This window comes from Lissotriton vulgaris, chromosome 7 (assembly GCF_964263255.1).
Source record: "Lissotriton vulgaris chromosome 7, aLisVul1.2, whole genome shotgun sequence".
Taxonomy (NCBI): domain Eukaryota; kingdom Metazoa; phylum Chordata; class Amphibia; order Caudata; family Salamandridae; genus Lissotriton; species Lissotriton vulgaris.
Window position 1 is genome coordinate 16,322,420 of NC_141695.1, and position 19,595 is coordinate 16,342,014.

Consider the following 19,595-nt stretch of genomic DNA (forward strand, 5'->3'; position numbering starts at 1 on the left):
AACTCCTAGATGTGGCACTTGCACACAAGACACAGTCATGCCACATACATCATTGCGAAGCATTCATTCTCACGAGTTCGCACATACCAAATTCGAGTCTGCACTCCCCATGCATCAGGAACTACCAGGGACACAGACATTCCCCATGCATTCCTATGGGCGAGCAGGCCGGCCTAACTACATGCACACACTTTACTCTTGGACACAGGGAAAAGTGGGCAGAGACCAAAAAATCATCAACATAGATCACAGATTAAAAGCAAAAAGATTAGGGGTGAACCTGCCAGAAGGGCCAAGTCCAACACACACACACAGTCCACGGTGACACATGGAATAGGAAGCATATCATTTATCCTCAGTCTGATCATCTTCTCCACTCTTTCTCTCTATCTCTCTCACACAAACACACACAAACACAAACGCACGCACGCACACACACACACACAAAGCCCACGGTGACACATGGAAATGGGGCATATCAGTTATCCTCAGTTTATTATCTCGTCCTCTCTTTCTCTCTCTGTGTCACACACAGACTCACACACACAAACACTCTCTCTCTCACACACACATACACACAGTCCATGGTGACACATGAAATAGGAAGCATACCATTTATCCTCAGTCTGATCATCTTCTTCTCTCGTTTCCTCTCTCTGCAACACACACTCACACACACACAAACACACACACACACACACAGTCCACAGTGACACATGACAATAAAGACATATTATCTACCCCTCTCTTTCCCTCTCTCTGTCCCACTCACAGACACATACGCTCACCCACACACACACACACACACAGTCCATGGTAACACATGGAATAGGAAGCATACCATTTATCCTCAGCCTGATCTTCTTGTCTCTTACTCTCTCTCTGTCTAACACACGCACACACATACTCACACACACACTGTCCACGGTGACACATGGCTTATGTCGGGGGTGTTGTCTGGAGTTTCAGCTCATGCACACATGCTTCATAAGTTAGATATGGAGGTTATTCTGAGCTGTTTTCTGCTCACTCATCATCCCCCCCCCCCCCCCACAGATTGCACAATGCCACCATCAGCTCTTTCTGAGTGCAGTTTCCTGTATCTGTACCTGTTTTATAGTTCCCTCCCAGGGCTGCTCATCTGATGCGGCTCAGATCCGAATACCTCTCACTGCTTCCTGCACCTCTGAGTATCCTGAGCACTAGTGGAGGCTTCAAGGCACTGAGGACGGATCACAGAATGAATCCGACTACATCTACAGGTATGATGCACTCTCAGGACAGAGGTGAGTGAATCTGATAAATGCAATGGTTAGTGATATGAAGTCTGGGCAGGAGAGCTGGAGACCCCCTCTCTTATCTAGAAGTGTGACACAACCAGTCTGGCCAGAGTAAACAAATTATAATCTCTAAGCGGCCATTGCAGGGCAGCTGTTGGAAACACACCGAATAGCAGCACACGCAACGCAGCAGATAGATTTGCTGCACTGCGAAGCATAGGGCGAAAGTCAGTGTTTGTAGGGCCATATCAGCTACGATTGTCCTGCTGCTGTCGTCAGCTGTGCTGGTGCACTAATTAGGATGCCTTATGACACACACAGCCTAGTACCATGGTGCAGAGTGAGTTTGTGTTGTATAGTGTAGGATATGTACTGGAAGCAGACCTTTCCAGTACACATTCCTGCACCTACACCAACTCAAAAGGATGGCCTGCATTTGGACTTGTTCTGTGCCCTGCAACACACATGCAATCTGTAGATTTTATGTACAAATACAAATGTTCCCCTTGTTAATGCCTGCTTCAAAGAGGGATTAGTTTATACACAAATAAAAAAACTTGTGGGCATTTGTGTTGATCTGCCCAAGTCAAGTACAAACCCAAGAACACCCACTTGGTGCAAAGCAACATAAAGAGCTTTTGGCCGTGAGAAAAGGCTTTGCATGGTTGGACTTAGCGTGGCTCTGTGTGGTTTATTAAATACAAAATTGCACAAGGCAGTGCATTGTGCTGCCTGGTGTTACTTTGCTTTGTGTAGGAATTATCTGGGGGGAGAATGGTCGTTCCCATTCATCCATCCATGTATTTTGTTGCAAATCCAGGTTTACAAAAACTTGTAAACCAGGGTTCACGCCAAAAGGGTACGCCTGCTTGACAGAGGCAAAACTGCTACAAATAGCTTTATTTCTCCTTATTTCCTCTTTCTAAGTGTGAAGCTTCCTGCAGCACACATAGAAACATGAATATGCCTCTAAGGATTATTTTTGTTCGGGAAGGTGTCCCATCCTGCACAAGAACAATCCTACCAGTAATGCAGGCACCTTTGCACCATAGAGCAAGTGTTTCTCCATTGGAGCTGAGAAGCACACAGTGCACCAGTGTACAAAGAGAGTAGAAATGCGCCGTATCCGTGTAAATATGGAGCATTTCTGTCCTCTCCCTTTCAGGCAATCATAGTTGTGTTGCGTGAACAAATAGTAAATGTGCTCCATGGTTTTTAGTGGTGATCCGCACAAATATCGACTTCACAATATTGTCTAACAAACTATTGACACGATAAGCAGATGTGGGTTTGGAACAGTAAATATTTAGGGCATTATGTATCAACATCCTCATTTACGATTCTCAAATAGCGATTTTTTAGAGATCGGTATTTGAGAATCATAAATAGGGATGTGTGTAAACAAATAGCAATTTTTTTGCGATTTCTTAATATTCCTTAACCCCTTGGACGCTCATGACGAGCTCAGCTCGTCATGGTGTACACCTCCATACACTCATGACGAGCTGAGCTCGTCATGAAGAATGGGAAACTCAAGAAATCAGCACAGGAGGAAAATAACACTAGCATCGATGGTGTTAATTGCGATTAGCAAATTGTGAATCGCAATTAAGGAATACTTTCCCATTCATTTCTATGGGCAAGGAGGCGCATAGGAATGAATGGGAAGTTATTCTAATAATAATAATAAAGACATTTGTAGAGCGCATGGATAAAGTACGCCATCCCGGCGTGTCCCCGCGCTAAAGAGGGAGGAGAAAAGCTCATTAAGGGGGGAAGAGGACAGTGCAAGGTAAAAGGGCAATAAGTAAGCTATAAGGAGAACAGATGAGTTTTAAGTTTCCGTCGGAAAATAGTTTCTGAAGGCTCCAGGCGGAGATTGATGGGAAGTTTATTCCATGCTGTGGCCGCCGCCACTCTGAAGGACCGACCTCCCATTTTTTCTCTCCTGTAGCGGTGGGTCACAAGCGTGCCCATGCCGCTCGATCTCAGTGATCTGCGTGGTTCGTACCTGGTAACCAGACCTGTCAGATAGCTGGGGGCTTTATGCCATATGATCTGATGACATATTAGGAGTGCTTTGTACTTGATTCTTTTTTCACTGGGAGCCAGTGGAGGGCATCCAGGGTGGCTTTAGAGTTGGCTCTTCGTGGGAGTCTAAGCACTAGGCGGGCTGCAGCATTTTGCAGTATCTGGAGTCGTCCTATGCTTTTGCTCGAAGCTCCCAGAAAAAGGACATTTCCATAATCGAGGCGTGATGTACTTAGTGCCTGGATCATAGTGCGCCGGGCCTCCAAAGGAAGGAGATCTAGGGTTTTGTTGAGAGTCTTAAGGACTCCAAAGCACTTGCCTACTAGACGGTTGATGTGTGTCTCATAGGAGAGTGAGGGATCCATCCATATCCCTAAGTTTTTGGCATCGGTACATGGTATTGGCATATCGCCTAAACAGTTTGGCCACCAGTCACATGTCCAAAGTCGTTGATCACCACCAACCACCAAGACTTCCGTCTTGGAACCGTTCAATTTAAGGCAGTGCGTATCCATCCAAGTGGCCAGTGCTTGCATACAGGCTCTGAAGTTATTTGCTTCAGCAGCTGGTGTTTGGGTGAGGGTGAGTAAGAGCTGTGTATCGTCGGCGTAGGATACAATCTCTATGCCGAACGATTGAACTAACTCAGCCAGGGGTGCCATATATAAGTTAAAAAGGGTCAGACTTAGAGCCGAGCCTTGTGGCACTCCCTGTTCCAGTGCCCACTCATCAGACTGAAATGAGCCCCGTTGAACCTGAAAGCTTCTGCCTGTCAGAAACGATTTAAGCCAACCGAGTGCTCTATCAGTCACACCTCCTCTTTTCAGACACTGTAGCAAGGTGATATGTGCTACAGTGTCGAACGCTGCGCTAAGTTCAATTTGAGAATTGCAAATTGAGAATCATTTCAAGGGTGCAGGGGTATCAAAAGGAGACCCTGTTGAACCCCTGAAATAAGCATTGGTGCACATGTGGGGCACATGCATGCCCTAAGGGCATGTACGTGCTTCACATTGCACTTTGAAAAATGCAAAAAAGTGATTTTTCAAAGTAATCGCAAATTACCACCAACTTGAAGATGGTGGTAATTTGCGATTCCTTAAGCCCAAATTGCACTTTTTTTGTGCTTCTTACATTGCATTTAAGAAATATTGCGATTCCTTATTTTTCCTTAATACATATCATTGCAAATGCAATTTTGCTTGATACATACAGCCCATACTTCTTTATGTATGCTCACATTGATGATAAGGTGGTAGCTTATCAGTGACTATAAGGTGGTAGCTTATCAGTGACTATACTTGACACTCAATGAGACAGAGGTCCATTCTTGATGCACATTGGGATTCAATGACAAGTCTTAGCACTCACGAGAGGCTACGGTCATTACTGACCCACACCAAGAGGCTATAGTCAGCACTGACACACACTGATAGGCTATGGTCTGCACTGACACACACCGAGAGGCTATGGTCTGCACTGACACACACCGAGAGGCTATGGTCAGTGCTGATATACACCGAGAGGCTGTGGTCAGCATTGAGACACATCGAGAGGATATGGTCAGCACTGACACACACCCAGAGTCTATGGTCAGCACTGACACACACTGAGAGGCTATGGTCAGCATTGAGACACATCGAGAGGATATGGTCAGCACTGACACACACTGAGAGGCTATGGTCAGCACTGAGAGGCTATGGTCAGCATTGAGACACATCGAGAGGATATGGTCAGCACTGACACACACCAAGAGGCTATGGTCAGCACTGACACACACCGAGAGGCTATGGTCAGCATTGACACATGCTGAGAGGCTCTGGTCAGAAATGCCACACACCCAGAGGTTATGGTCTGCACTGACACATGCTGAGAGGCTCTGGTCAGAAATGCCACACACCCAGAGGTTATGGTCAGCACTGACAACCGAGAGGCTATGGTCTGCACTGAGACACACCGAGAGGCTATGGTCAGCACTGACATACACAACTGACCATATTCCCCCCGTTAACACCCTTAACGCCTGGAACCCAATCTCCACTGAGGACACCATCCGCCTGATGAACTCCATCCACTCAGGATCCCCCACAGACCCTTGCCCCCACCACATCTTCAACAAAGCAGACTCCGTCATAGCTCCGCACCTCCGAGACGTCATCAACTGCTCCTTCAATTCCGCTACTTTCCCAGAAGATTGGAAACACGCTGAACTCACCGCCCTTCTGAAAAAACCAACAGCAGACCCCACCGAACACAAAAACTACCGCCCCATCTCGCTTCTTCCATTCCCGGCCAAAGTCATCGAGAAAGCTGTCAACAACCAGCTCGCCGCCTTCCTCGAAGACAACAAATCACTCGACCCCTCACAATCTGGCTTCCGAGCCAAACACAGCACTGAGACCGCCCTCATCGCAGCTACAGACGACATTCGAACTCTACTGGACAATGGAGACACAGTCGCCCTCATCCTCCTCGACCTCTCTGCAGCCTTCGACACAGTCTGCCACAGCACCCTTTTACAACGCCTCAGAAACATCGGAATCCAAGGTAAGGCACTGGAATGGATCACCTCGTTCCTCACCGGAAGAACCCAGAGAGTCCGCCTCCCACCATTCAAGTCCGAGGCCTCCGAAATCATCTGCGGCGTACCACAAGGATCCTCACTCAGTCCCACCCTCTTCAACGTATACATGAGCCCCCTCGCGGCCATCGCCCGCCAACACAACCTCAACATCATCTCTTACGCAGATGACACTCAACTGATCCTATCTCTCACCAAGGACCCCAGCACCGCTAAAACTAACCTACACGAAGGAATGAAAGAAGTCGCCGAATGGATGAAACAAAGCCGTCTGAAACTGAACTCAGACAAAACAGAAGTCCTCATCTTAGGTAAATCCCCCTCTGCATGGGACGACTCCTGGTGGCCGGAAGCCCTCGGAAATGCACCCATCCCGACAGACCACGCACGGAACCTTGGCGTCATCCTGGACTCTTCACTCTCAATGAACAGACAAGTCAACGCCGTATCCTCTTCCTGCTTTAACATTCTTCGCATGCTCAGAAAAACATTTCGCTGGATCCCCCCCGAAACAAGGAAAACAGTCACCCACGCTCTAGTCACGAGCCGACTGGACTACGGAAACACCCTCTACGCAGGTACCACCGCGAAACTCCAGAAGAAACTTCAACGAATCCAAAACGCCTCAGCCAGGCTCATATTAGACATCCCACGCAACGAACACATCTCCGATCACCTTAAAGACCTCCACTGGCTACCCGTCAATAAGAGGATCACTTTCCGACTGCTTACCCACGCACACAAATCACTCTACGACATCGGACCAGATTGCCTCAACTCTCGACTGTCCTTCTACACCCCCTCCCGCCATCTCCGCTCTTCCAGCCAAGCCTTCGCCACTGTACCTCACATCAACAAGACCACCATGGGAGGCAGATCCTTCTCATACCTGGCTGCCAAAACATGGAACTCACTCCCCGCTCACCTTCGCCTCACCCAGAATCACCTAGCGTTCAGAAAGCAGCTTAAAACGTGGATATTTGACAAATAATCCACCTCCCCTTCCTAAGCGCCTTGAAACCCTCTGGGTATGTAGTGCGCTATATAAATGTTCTGACTTGACTTGACTTGACCAAGAGGCTATGGTCAGTACTGACATGTACCAATATGTTATGGCAGTGTTTCCCAAGCTTTTGACACCAGAGCACCCCCATTGAGTCACCACTGGAAGCCGGGATCCCCCAAGCAATTTGTATGATTTAAATTTCAAACATTAAAACAGTAATTCCCCAAAAATACACATGTGCACACTTTTTGCAACGTTACTGTGGCGATAGAAGCTTTGCCTTCTTTACAAGGCAGCGTAAAGCCACATAACATGGCTTAATGTTGCCTTTTAAATAAGGCCCCCTGTCACGCAATGCTTAGCGTGAAAGGGGTGGGCAGTGGGTGTTGTAGTGGGCCTTCCACCGCAACACCCATTGATTTTGGCACTGCCCCCTATTTACAAGGGCAGCATAAATAGGAGACTGCACCAAATTAAGACCAAGGAAAGCCAGGTCTTAACTTGGCAAAACGAGGAGAAATCATTAATGTCACCTCATTTTTGCTTTTTCCATGTGGCTTGCCTTGTACAGCACACATGGAAAAAGCAAAACGCCTTGGATTGTTTATATTCAGAAAGGTGTCCCTTCCTGCACATAAACAATCTTTTTTAAAAAATGCAATTTTGTAGCTTCGATGTGTGCTGCATTGAGCAACACACATTGAAGTGACAAAACAGCATTTCAAGATTGTTTATCTGCAGGAAGGGGGACCTTTCTGTACATAAAGAATCTTCACCTGCATGCACACACCCTTGCACTATGGTGCAAGGGTGCCTGCGTTGGTGCTACACTACTAAATGTAGCACCAGCACTGGGGGAAATGCAGGGCTGCACCATATTCTTGTAAATGTGGTGAAGCCCTGAGTTTCTGAAGTGGTGGAGCCTATTGTTAGGCCAAGGAGGCTAACGACATGCTCCGCCACTTATTCAAAGAGTTTGCACAAAAAAAAAAAAATAATGGGTGCTGCCACTCTGCCACTAACTTTTAATTGGTTGGTTTTATTTCGCAGTAAAAGGCTCCTGCTCCCGCCAGGGCCAGACTGGAAACCCAAAGCAGCCCTGGCAAATGTTTTCAAACCAGTCACCATACGATGCGCACCAAGTGCAGTGAGTGAGCCTGACCACTACAAAGGAGGCCTTGGGAGGCTCTCCCCCCCCCAAGAAATTTAGGAAACAGTGGTGCATTCAAAAACACATTTATCATTATATATTAAATTGCATTAGCTTTTAAGGAATAGTAAATTAAGACGTTACTATGCCCTAGGATACGACAATCTTTTTTGCGGTTCTGATTCCTTATTATCACCCTTCAACAGTGCCTCTCATCTCTCCATATCCTCTCCGTTACATGTATTTAATTTGTTTTATAGCATCTCTCATACCATTGTAGGATGTCAGAGCACTTTACATAACACACATATAGAGGCAATGAATCATACGTGTGAGTCCGTGTATAGAAAATGTTACATAAGGCAAAGGGTACTACAAGGTGTAGGATTCACATGTCATTAATACTGGTAGGCATTTTTAATCAGTGCTTGGTCTGGAGAAGCACAAACTTGAGATTCAGAACACCACCCAGTGGTTAGCATTGACTTTAACATTAAAAATGTATTTCCGCCCAAAATAAACCTTTTTAGCAGCATCAGGATAATGAAGGACTGGGGAAAAACATAAGTTACTAACTTGTACCATGGGGTTTGCAAGCAGCTCTTTGATGACAGTTTATAGGTCATTGTGATAGATTACGGTTGTCACGTATGAACTGCACAGTAACAAAAGAATCTCTATGACAAAAGCAGTAACCACGGATCTATGCACATAAAATACTGCAAGTGTCATGTTCTTTGCAGTAGGCATATTAACCCTCTGTGCTACATTAGGAAACTCAAAGCTGCCACTGGACAAATCTCGCATCTCTCCAGCAGGTGCATTGTTCACTGCCTTTATTTTGACATTTTTATTGTTGCTGAAAAACTGCTATTCAGACAAGGAACATTGCAGTGCTTTTCAAACTGCCTCCTGCGGACCTCCAGCAATGACATGCACTGAGAGGCAATAGTCAGCATTAACACACACCGAGAGGCTATGGTCAAAACTGACACACACAAGAGGCTATGGTCAAAACTGACACACACCGAGAGGCTATGGTCAAAACTGACACACACCGAGAGGCTATGGTCAGCACAGACTCACACCGAAAGGGTTTGGTCAGCAAGGACACACACCGAGAGGCTATGGTCAGCATGGACACACACCAAGAGGCTATGGTCAGTACGGACACACACCGAAAGGGTTTGGTCAGCAAGGACACACACCGAGAGGCTATAGTCAGCACTGACACACACCAAGAGGCTATGGTCAGCAGTAGGCCTGGGCGGTAAATTCCGCTCCGCTTGGAGAATTTGCGGAATTTGGGTAATTTCGCGTTCTGCAGAGAATGCAAAGTTACCCAGAATTCTGTGTTCCACAAATTCATGACATTTTTTGCTTGTTCGCGTTCTCAAATATTTCCCCCCGAGCACACAAACAGCGATTGCAAACAGTAAAACAGCATCACGAACAAGAAATTCCGCGCGTTCGAGGAGATTTTTCATAATTTTGAGGAAATTTGCATAATGCGAATACGCAAATTCCGCCACCCCTAGATGGAGTGACACACACTCCAAGGCTATGGTCATCACTGACACACACTGAGAGGCTATGGTCAGCATTGACACACACCCAGAGGCTATGGTCAGCACTGACACTCAATCAAAGGCTATGGTCAGCACTAACACACACCAAGAGGCTATGGTCAGCACTGACACACACGGAGAGGCTACGGTCAGCACTGACACACACTGAGAGGCTATGGTCAGCATTGACACACACTGAGAGGCTATGGTTAGCATTGACACACACTGAGAGGCTATGGTCAGCATTGACACCGACTGAGATGCTATGGTTAGTATTGACACACACTGAAAGGTTATGGTCAGCTCTGACACACACTGAGAGGCTATGGTCAGCACTGACACACACCGAGAGGCTCTGGTCAGCATTATGCCTGGGTGGTAAATTCGGTTCCGAATTTGCGGAATTTGGGTAATTTCGCGTTCTGCAGAGAATGCAAAATTACCCAAAATTCTGCGTTCCGCAACTTCGTGAAATGTTTTGCTTGTTCGCGTTCTCAAATGCGTGTTTGCAAAATATTTCCCCCGTGCACACAAACAGCGATTGCAAACAGTAAAACAGCATCGCGAACAAGCAATTCCGCGTGTTCGCGGAGATTTTTTACCATTTCGAGGAAGTTTGTATAACGCGATTGCGCAAATTCCGCCACCCCTAGAGGCACTGACACACACTTCAAGGCTATGGTCAGCACTGACACACACTGAGAGGCTATGGTCAGCATTGACACACACAGAGAGGCTATGGTCAGCTCTGACACACACTGAGAGGCTATGGTCAGCATTGACACACACTGAGAGGCTATGGTCAGCATTGATCAATCAATTAATCAATACATTTGTAGAGCGTGCTACTCACCCGCGAGGGTATCAAGGCACTGAGGGGAGGAGGGCCGCTACTGCTCGAATAACCAGGTCTTGCGGTGTCTCCTGAAGGTGAGATGGTCCTGGGTCAGTCGTAGGTTTGAGGGGAGGGAGTTCCATGTCTTGGCTGACAGATAGGAGAATGATCTTCCTCCGGTGGTGGCTCTGCGAATCCATGGGACGGTGTGGGTCAGCTCTGACACACACTGAGAGGCTATGGTCAGCATTGACACACACTGAGAGGCTATGGTCAGCTCTGACACACACTGAGAGGCTATGGTCAGCTCTGACACACACAGAGGCTATGGTCAGCATTGACACACACATACAAACAAACAGACATTTTCCAACTTTGAAAACTACCAAAGTCTTTGGTCAGCCTCTGCACCAACTGAGATTCAGTGTTAAAACTTTGAACCTATTTATAGGCAGAGTCAAGCTTTGGCAGAGCTTTGGCACACACAGTGAGCCACAGTCCATAAATGGTACGCACATTGACCCACAGTCCAGTCTTATATATTCATTAAGTGGCGGTCCATAAGCAGCACACACAGTGAGGGAAAATGCTAAATTGGTACATGCAGTACGTGCTAGTCAAGAAGTTTCAGTTAAGTCGCTGCACACACTGAGGGTCCGTAGCCAGTCTCTGTAGAAACACTGAGTCACTGACCTATCGTGCATCAAACTGAAACCATCTTCCAGGCCTGGTAAACACTGAGGTTCATTCACCAATACACACCAATACACACTGATCTTCCTGGGTGCTCAGTAAGATTCATTGTTCAATCTTGGCAAACTGAGAGCCGCTGGTCAATCTCAGCAAATAAGGAGAGGTACTTTTAGTCTTGGCACACACTGAGATTCAGTGAGCAGTCTTTGCACACACAGAGACTCAATGAGCAGCCTTCGTACTCACTGAGATGTGAGGCCTGATTCATAAAGGGCCTCAAGCGCTTGTGGTGGAGGCCCTGCAGTCATGAGGGAGTCTCCACACTTGGGTCGGAATCTCTGTAATGAGAATTCTCATTGCAGAGATTCTGCCCTGAGTGTGAAGACTCCTGCATGACTGTTGGGACCCCGCCACAAGTGTGGTTGCCCTTTGTGAATCAGGCCTTTAGTGACCTGTCTAGGCACACACTGAGACTTAGTGACCAATCTTGTCACACACCAAGACTCAGTGACCAGACTTGGCAAAACTGAGATTCAGTGACCAATCTTGGCACACACGGAGACTCAGTGACCATTCTTGTCACACTTTGAGACTCGGTGACCAGTCTTGGCAGACATTGAGACTCAGTTACCAGTCGTGGCAGACATTTAGACTCAGTGACTAGTATTGTCACACACTGATACTCAGTGACCAGTCTTGGCACACAATGAGACTCGTTGACCAGTCTCGGCACACACAGAGTCTCAGTGACCAGTCTTGGCACACACGGAAACTCAGTGACTAGTGTTTGTCACACACTGAGACTCAGTGACCAGTCTAGTTACACACTGAGACTCAGTGACCAGTCTTGGTACACACTGAGACTCCGTGACCAGTCTTGGCACACACTGATAGTCATTGGCGTGACTTGGCACACATTAACTGAGGATATTACAGTCTGTTCTGTGATATTGTGCTCCAGCTACAGGCAGGTAATCCATTCCCACATGTAAAGTTGAACACTGGATTCTGTGATTTCCTCTCTAGGTGGCCAGGAGATCCCTCGTCTACGGAGGCAGGCGATAACCCTGGGAGTGATGATTGCAGTCAATGTATTCATAAACATCGTGCTCTACCGTCTGGGTAAGAAGTGTGGAGTTAACTTTCAGACACCCTAAGACCACCCGTGATACGGCCCTCTCTACCTCAGACCTGATTAGTAAAACCAATGATGATATTGATAGTGATTATGACGCTGATGATGCTGATGAGGGAGATGATATTGATATTGATGATGATGATGATAATGATGATGCTGATGAGGGAGATGATATTGATGGTGATTGTGATGATGATAATGATGATGCTGATGAGGGAGATGATATTGATGGTGATAATGATGATGATGCTGATGCTGATGAGGGAGATGATAATGATGGTGATTATGCTGATGATGATGCTGAAGATGGAGAGGATGTTGATGGTGATTATGATGATGGTTATTATTATTATTGTTAAGTGTTCTGAGTGTTGAGAGTGACGTAAGGCTCCTGAAGGGGGCACCCCGGTCAGCGATGGATGATAATGCGTTAGGAAGTGTTACTGTGAAGAGCCTTTGCTGATTTATTGTGCTGTAAATACCTGCACTGACTCCAAGTGACTGAAATAGGTGCACAGTCGTTCATGAAATGATTTGTCTAAGAACATATTTGTTCAACTAAGTTTGCTAAACAGCCTCACGGGTCCGACCAAGGCGGCGGTCCACACGTGGCGAACGGTCAATAAGATACAGGGTTGGCAGGGTAGACTGATGAAATTCACCCCTCTATTTGATTCCGACATTTTAGGCAAGCTCTGGCACACCAAGGGCTTCGACAAGTGGGACCTCATAGGTATTTCGAGGGTTGAAGACATGCTGGCCAGGGGGGTAGTTAAGACTTTCCCGCAGCTACAGGCGGAATACCAACTGAGTGGAACCGAGTTCTTCCGTTATGCCCAACTTAAGCACGCAATAGCCGCCGCCAGACCGGAGGAGGGTGACATCCCCGAGAGTTCTCCCTTGGAGGACAGAGTACTGGACGGGCATATGCCGGATAGCGCCATCTCTCTGTCCTACAAGAAGCTGATTAATGTTCAAGTCGACCTCCTCCAGCGCTTGCGGGAGCAGTGGGTGGCCGATGGTCTGGAACTGGACGATGAGGACTGGCAGAGTGCTGTGTCCTCCCCTAAGGAGGTCGCCATCTCCTCGCGTCTGCGGCTGGTCCAGTTCAAAATCCTCCACCGGGTGTACGTCACCGGCCCCCGGCTTGTGCGTATGGGCTTCTCGCCAGATGGCCTTTGTCGTCGTGGCTGCGGAGCCCTTGCTACTTATATGCATATACTATGGGAGTGCCCCGTTATTGCCCCTTACTGGGAGAGGGTACATCGAGTGATGAGGGAGGTGACTGGAGTGGAGTTGGCTGCGGAGGCGCGTAGGTGCCTCCTCAATGTCTGGGAGCCGAATGATTATAACGCGGCACAGACCCGATGGGCTACACTGGGCAACATGGTCGCTAAGCGGGACATAGCGCAGAAATGGGGATCCAACGTGGCCCCCCTGGTGGTACAATGGAAGGCCAACATGGATTGGTGTATGTTGCTTGAAAAGACTGTGTATACTGCCAGGGGGCGGCCTCAGACATGGAATAAGGTATGGGGGGCTTGGAACGCTTACAGAGGTGATTTGTGTCTGCCACCTGAGCCGATGCCCCGCGATGAACACCTATCACCCGTAGACGTTGACATCAGCTATGCCACTCATGTTCTGATTCTCCTGATCTTCCTTCCCCCCCCCTTTCCTACATCCTACTTAAGTTCTTTTCTAAATCTTCTCTAGCCTCTGACGCCTCCTACTGACTTATAGCCATTTCTTCCTCCCATTGCCTTTTCTGCGCCCTTGGGCGCCTCTGTTCACGTTTCTGTTTGTATATAAAATAAAAAACAACCTGCACTGTCCTGATATGAATCGCTTTGCACTATAACCATTCTGAGACCTTGCTGCCTTGCCTCCGGGATGTTAGGCTGAATAGCTGTGTGCTTTATTACAAGAAAGGTTTTAAAAATTATTTTAAAAAAAAGTTTGCTAAACAGACCATGGTTCTGAAGTGCCACTCATGAAGTTGGACAACACCTTTGTTGTGTGTCAAACAAGCCTCACCCACACTAGGAGATTTGGGGTTCACCAATCCCAGGAAAACTTTGAAAAAACATTATTATTATTGTAAATACAGAGCATTCCTGTCCTTTCCCTGTCATGCAGCGCATTACGGTGCATTCCTGCCCTTTCCCTGTCACGCAGCCCAGTACTGTGCACTCCTGCCCTTTCCCTCTCATGCAGCGCAGTACGGTGCATTCCTTCCCTTATCCTGTCACGCAGCGCAGTACGGTGCATTCCTGCCCTTTTCCTGTCACGCAGCGCAGTACTGTGCATTCCCGCCCTTTCCCTCTCATGCAGCGCAGTACAGTGCATTTCTGCCCTTTTCCTGTCATGCAGCGCAGTACGGTGAATTCCTGCCCTTTCCCTCTCATGCGGCACAGTACGGTGCATTCCTGCCCTTTCCCTCTCATGCAGCACAGTACGGTGCATTCCTGGCCTTTCCCCGTCATGCAGCGCAGTACAGTGCATTCCCGCCCTTTCCCTGTCACGCAGCGCAGTACGGTGCATTCCCGCCCTTTCCGTGTCATGAGGCTCAGTACGAAGCATTCCTGCACTTTCCCCGTCACGCAGCGTAGTACGGTGCATTCCCGCCCTTTCCGTGCCATGCAGCGCAGTATGAAGCATTCCTGCCCTTTCCCTGTCATGCAGCGCAGTACGGTGCATTCCCGCCTTTTCCTGTCATGCAGCGCAGTACTGTGCATTCCTGCCCTTTCCCTCTCATGCAGCACAGTACGGTGCATTCCTGCCCTTTTCCTGTCATGCAGCGCAGTACGGTGCATTCCTGCCCTTTCCCTCTCATGCAGCACAGTACGGTGCATTCCTGCCCTTTTCCTGTCATGCAGCGCAGTACGGTGCATTCCGGCCCTTTCCCTGTCATGCAGAGCAGTACGGTGCATTCCTGCCCTTTCCCTCTCATGCAGCACAGTACGGTGCATTCCTGCCCTTTTCCTGTCATGCAGCGTAGTACGGTGCATTCCGGCCCTTTCCCTGTCATGCAGAGCAGTACGGTGCATTCCGCCCTTTCCGTGTCATGAGGCGCAGTACGATGCATTCCTGCCCTTTCCCCGTCATGCAGCGTAGTACGGTGCATTTCCTCCCTTTCCCTGTCACGCAGCGCAGTACGGTGCATTCCCTCCCTTTCCCTGTCACGCAGCACAGTACGGTGCATTCCTGGCCTTTCCCCGTCATGCAGCGTAGTACGGTGCATTCCCTCCCTTACCCCGTCACGCAGCGCAGTTCGGTGCTTTCCTGCCCTTTCCCCGTCACACAGCGCAATACGGTGCATTCCCGCCCTTTCCCTGTCATGCAGCGCAGTACGTGTGCATTCCTATCCTTGCCCTGTCATGCAGCACAGTGCGGTGCATTCCTATCCTTGCCCTGTCACGCAGCGCAGTACGGTGCATTCCTGCCCTTTCCCCGTCATGCAGCGCAGTACGGTGCATTCCTATCCTTGCCCTATCACGCAGCACAGTACAGTGCATTCCCGCCCTTTCCCTGTCACGCAGCGCAGTACGGTGCATTCCTGCCCTTTCCCCGTCATGCAGCGCAGTACGGTGCATTCCTATCCTTGCCCTATCACGCAGCACAGTACGGTGCATTCCTGGCCTTTCCCCGTCATGCAGCGCAGTACAGTGCAATCGCGCCCTTTCCCTGTCACGCAGCGCAGTACGGTGCATTCCCGCCCTTTCCGTGTCATGAGGCGCAGTACGAAGCATTCCTGCCCTTTCCCCGTCATGCAGCGTAGTACGGTGCATTCCCTCCCTTACCCCGTCATGCAGCGCAGTTCGGTGCTTTCCTGCCCTTTCCCCGTCACACAGCGCAATACGGTGCATTCCCGCCCTTTCCCTGTCATGCAGCGCAGTACGTGTGCATTCCTATCCTTGCCTTGTCACGCAGCACAGTGCGGTGCATTCCTATCCTTGCCCTGTCACGCAGCGCAGTACGGTGCATTCCTGCCCTTTCCCCGTCATGCAGCGCAGTACGGTGCATTCCTATCCTTGCCCTATCACGCAGCACAGTACAGTGCATTCCCGCCCTTTCCCTGTCACGCAGCGCAGTACGGTGCATTCCTGCCCTTTCCCCGTCATGCAGCGCAGTACGGTGCATTCCTATCCTTGCCCTATCACGCAGCACAGTACGGTGCATTCCTGCCCTTTCCCCATCACGCAGCGCAGTACGGTGCATTCCTATCCTTGCCCTATCACGCAGCACAGTATGGTGCATTCCTGCCCTTTCCCCATCACGCAGCGCAGTACGGTGCATTCCTATCCTTGCCCTATCACGCAGCACAGTACAGTGCATTCCCGCCCTTTCCCTGTCACGCAGCGCAGTACGGTGCATTCCTGCCCTTTCCCCATCATGCAGCGCAGTACGGTGCATTCCTATCCTTGCCCTATCACGCAGCACAGTACGGTGCATTCCTGCCCTTTCCCCATCACGCAGCGCAGTACGGTGCATTCCTATCCTTGCCCTATCACGCAGCACAGTACGGTGCATTCCTGCCCTTTCCCCATCACGCAGCACAGTACGGTGCATTCCTGCCCTTTCCCCGTCATGCAGCGCAGTACGGTGCATTCCTATCCTTGCCCTATCACGCAGCACAGTACAGTGCATTCCCGCCCTTTCCCTGTCACGCAGCGCAGTACGGTGCATTCCTGCCCTTACCCCGTCATGCAGCGCAGTACAGTGCATTCCTATCCTTGCCCTATCACGCAGCACAGTACGGTGCATTCCTGCCCTTTCCCCATCACGCAGCGCAGTACGGTGCATTCCTATCCTTGCCCTATCACGCAGCACAGTACGGTGCATTCCTGCCCTTTCCCCATCACGCAGCGCAGTACGGTGCATTCCTATCCTTGCCCTATCACGCACCACAGAACGGTGCATTCCTGGCCTTTCCCTGTCACGCAGCGCAGTACGGTGCATTCCTCCCTTTCTGTGTCATGCAGCGCAGTACAGTGCATTCCTGCCCTTTCCCTGTCACGCAGTGCAGTACGGTGCATTCCCGCCCTTTCCCTGTCACGCAGTGCAGTACGGTGCATTCCTGCCCTTTCCCTGTCACGCAGCGCAGTACGGTTCATTCCTGCCCTTTCCCCGTCACGCAGCGCAGTACAGTGCATTCCTGCCCTTTCCTTGCCACGCAGCGCAGTACGGTGCATTCCTGCCCTTTCCCTGTCACGCAGTGTGTTTCTAGTAATTTCTCAATGCAAAACCCTCATGCTACCTCTATTTACTGCTGAAAAGGTGTTGGGCCCTTGACATCATGTATTCCCTTCAGGAGACTTTAAATGATCATGAACAGTCAAAAATGCAATCATTATTTAAGCCAATGAAGAGAGTTGTGGAGTACTTTAAAGGGTTTAATTTTCTAGTCAAAAGTCACGTTTTTTTTCTCTGACCCTTTATTCATTAGTAAAATATCAATCAGGTTACAGAATTTGGAAAACAGGAAAACTAGCATTAATACAGAGCATATAGAAAAGAAAATGTGGCGCAAAATATCAGTCAAAAGAGTTTCTAAGAAAAAGAGACTTGCAAAGCTAATTAATAATCAAATAGTTTGCAAAAATCTCCCATAAAGAGAAATAAATGCATAAGACAAATAAATCTTTTCAGACCTAACTAATTAGTAAAAGCATGAACTTAGAATGTTAGCATCTAAATCTAAAAAGCCTTTCTATCTGTTGCTGTTCTCTGCATCTCTGCCACTCTGAGAGGAGCTGCTCCCTGAAAGCACCCCCTCCTCCACAAGACCTTAAGGGAATGTGGCCTGCCGTGCCAAATATGATGTGCCAGGAGTTTCTGAAAAAAAAATGAGCAAGGGAAACCCCTTCCCTCTCCTCGGACACAATCTCACCCAGGCTGCAGCAATTTCCTACCACGACGTTTCTTGTACCTAACCCATAGAATGTCTGGTCTAATCTGTTCCTTCTCTCAAGAGCTCACACGCCCCCCTAAAGCCTAATGATCCTAGAACGCTACCATGCCTCCAAAGAGGTCATTATTTATACTCTTATTCTTGGCAGACTACACAAAAATGTTGCATCTTCAGGAAAACTTGCACATGATTGGTCAGCCATGATGGCATGAGGTCGCACTATCCTGACTCATTCTAAAATCCCGACTACCCCAGTTTTAACAAAAGAAGCATAAATGAGTAAATACATTTTATAGGTTTGCAACATTTGCTAGGAAAAATGTTTCATTCTAATTCCTCCTTCCTGTCACATCGCAGCAGGACGGATATTTTAACTAACACTGGTACATTGGCACAATCACAAGAATGGACAGTTCAAAGTGGGCTTGACTCCTTCATGGTTTTTGAGGCAAACTGACAAAGTGTGCGCATTCTCTCTTCTCTTTAATGGGAGTCACAGCCTTGATGGATTCGCAAGCAGCCATATTTGTAAGGCCCCAAAACAAACAAACACAAAGAGTATTAATTTCATGTAAATCAGCCCATTATGTTTTCCTCCCTTATACCAATACCCCTTATAAATGTTTACCTAGCCAAGCTATTAGTTTAACCCCATTGATGCTGCCGTCGGCCGTTGAACGTTCGGAGCACTACCTGACTGGTGCTGCAAACGTTCAATGGCCGACGCCGCCTCGCCCACTCTGTCGAACACCCGCACTGCACCGAAATAACAGCCGCAGTAAACAGGTTAAAGCAGCTTTTTCTATTATTTGTATACAACATGCAAAGAAAATGTGCAATGTGCAACATAGCGTTATTATGATTTAGTGTAAATCTTAAAAGCGCACACAGTTAATACAGTGCACACAGTTAATACAGCGCACACAGTAACATGCGTTAATGTTTTAGATAGCTTTTCATGCATAAAGCATTGAGCCCCATGTGTAGTGTTTGGTGCATTTGTTAATTCACACACATTATAAAAAGAGGTGTTATAAACTGAAGTATATATATATATATTTTTCAAATATGCCCCAAGTCAAAGTCTCTTAAGACAGAAATAGTGAATTTAGATTACAAGGATGAACTGGAAAGCGAGAAACACATTCTATTAATCTTCAAAAGCTAAAAAAGACCGCTTTTCTCCTAACTGCAAAAACACATGTTAATTCAGCACAAGCATTTCAAACAGACTAGGCCTCACTTTCATATTTTTATTCATGTGTTTAACCTTGCACCAAAATGTGTGTGGCAATTTAAATGCAGTCTGTGTGAAGCATATAAATAAACAATGCCTGACTCCAGATGGAATATGCTCCATCAAGTGCATTCCCAACCTTTCCCTGTCAGACAGTGCAGT

General features: G+C 48.1%; 1 protein-coding gene across 1 annotated transcript in view; it reads left to right on the forward strand.

The window, feature by feature from the left end:
• LOC147700528 (uncharacterized) overlaps positions 1 to 19,595 on the forward strand; it is a 193,129-nt gene that overhangs the window by 62,236 nt on the left and 111,298 nt on the right. The window contains exon 3 of the mRNA XM_086929118.1: positions 12,171 to 12,266. Coding sequence (XP_086785244.1) covers positions 12,171 to 12,266 — 96 coding nt within the window. The remainder of the gene's footprint in view (positions 1 to 12,170; positions 12,267 to 19,595) is intronic.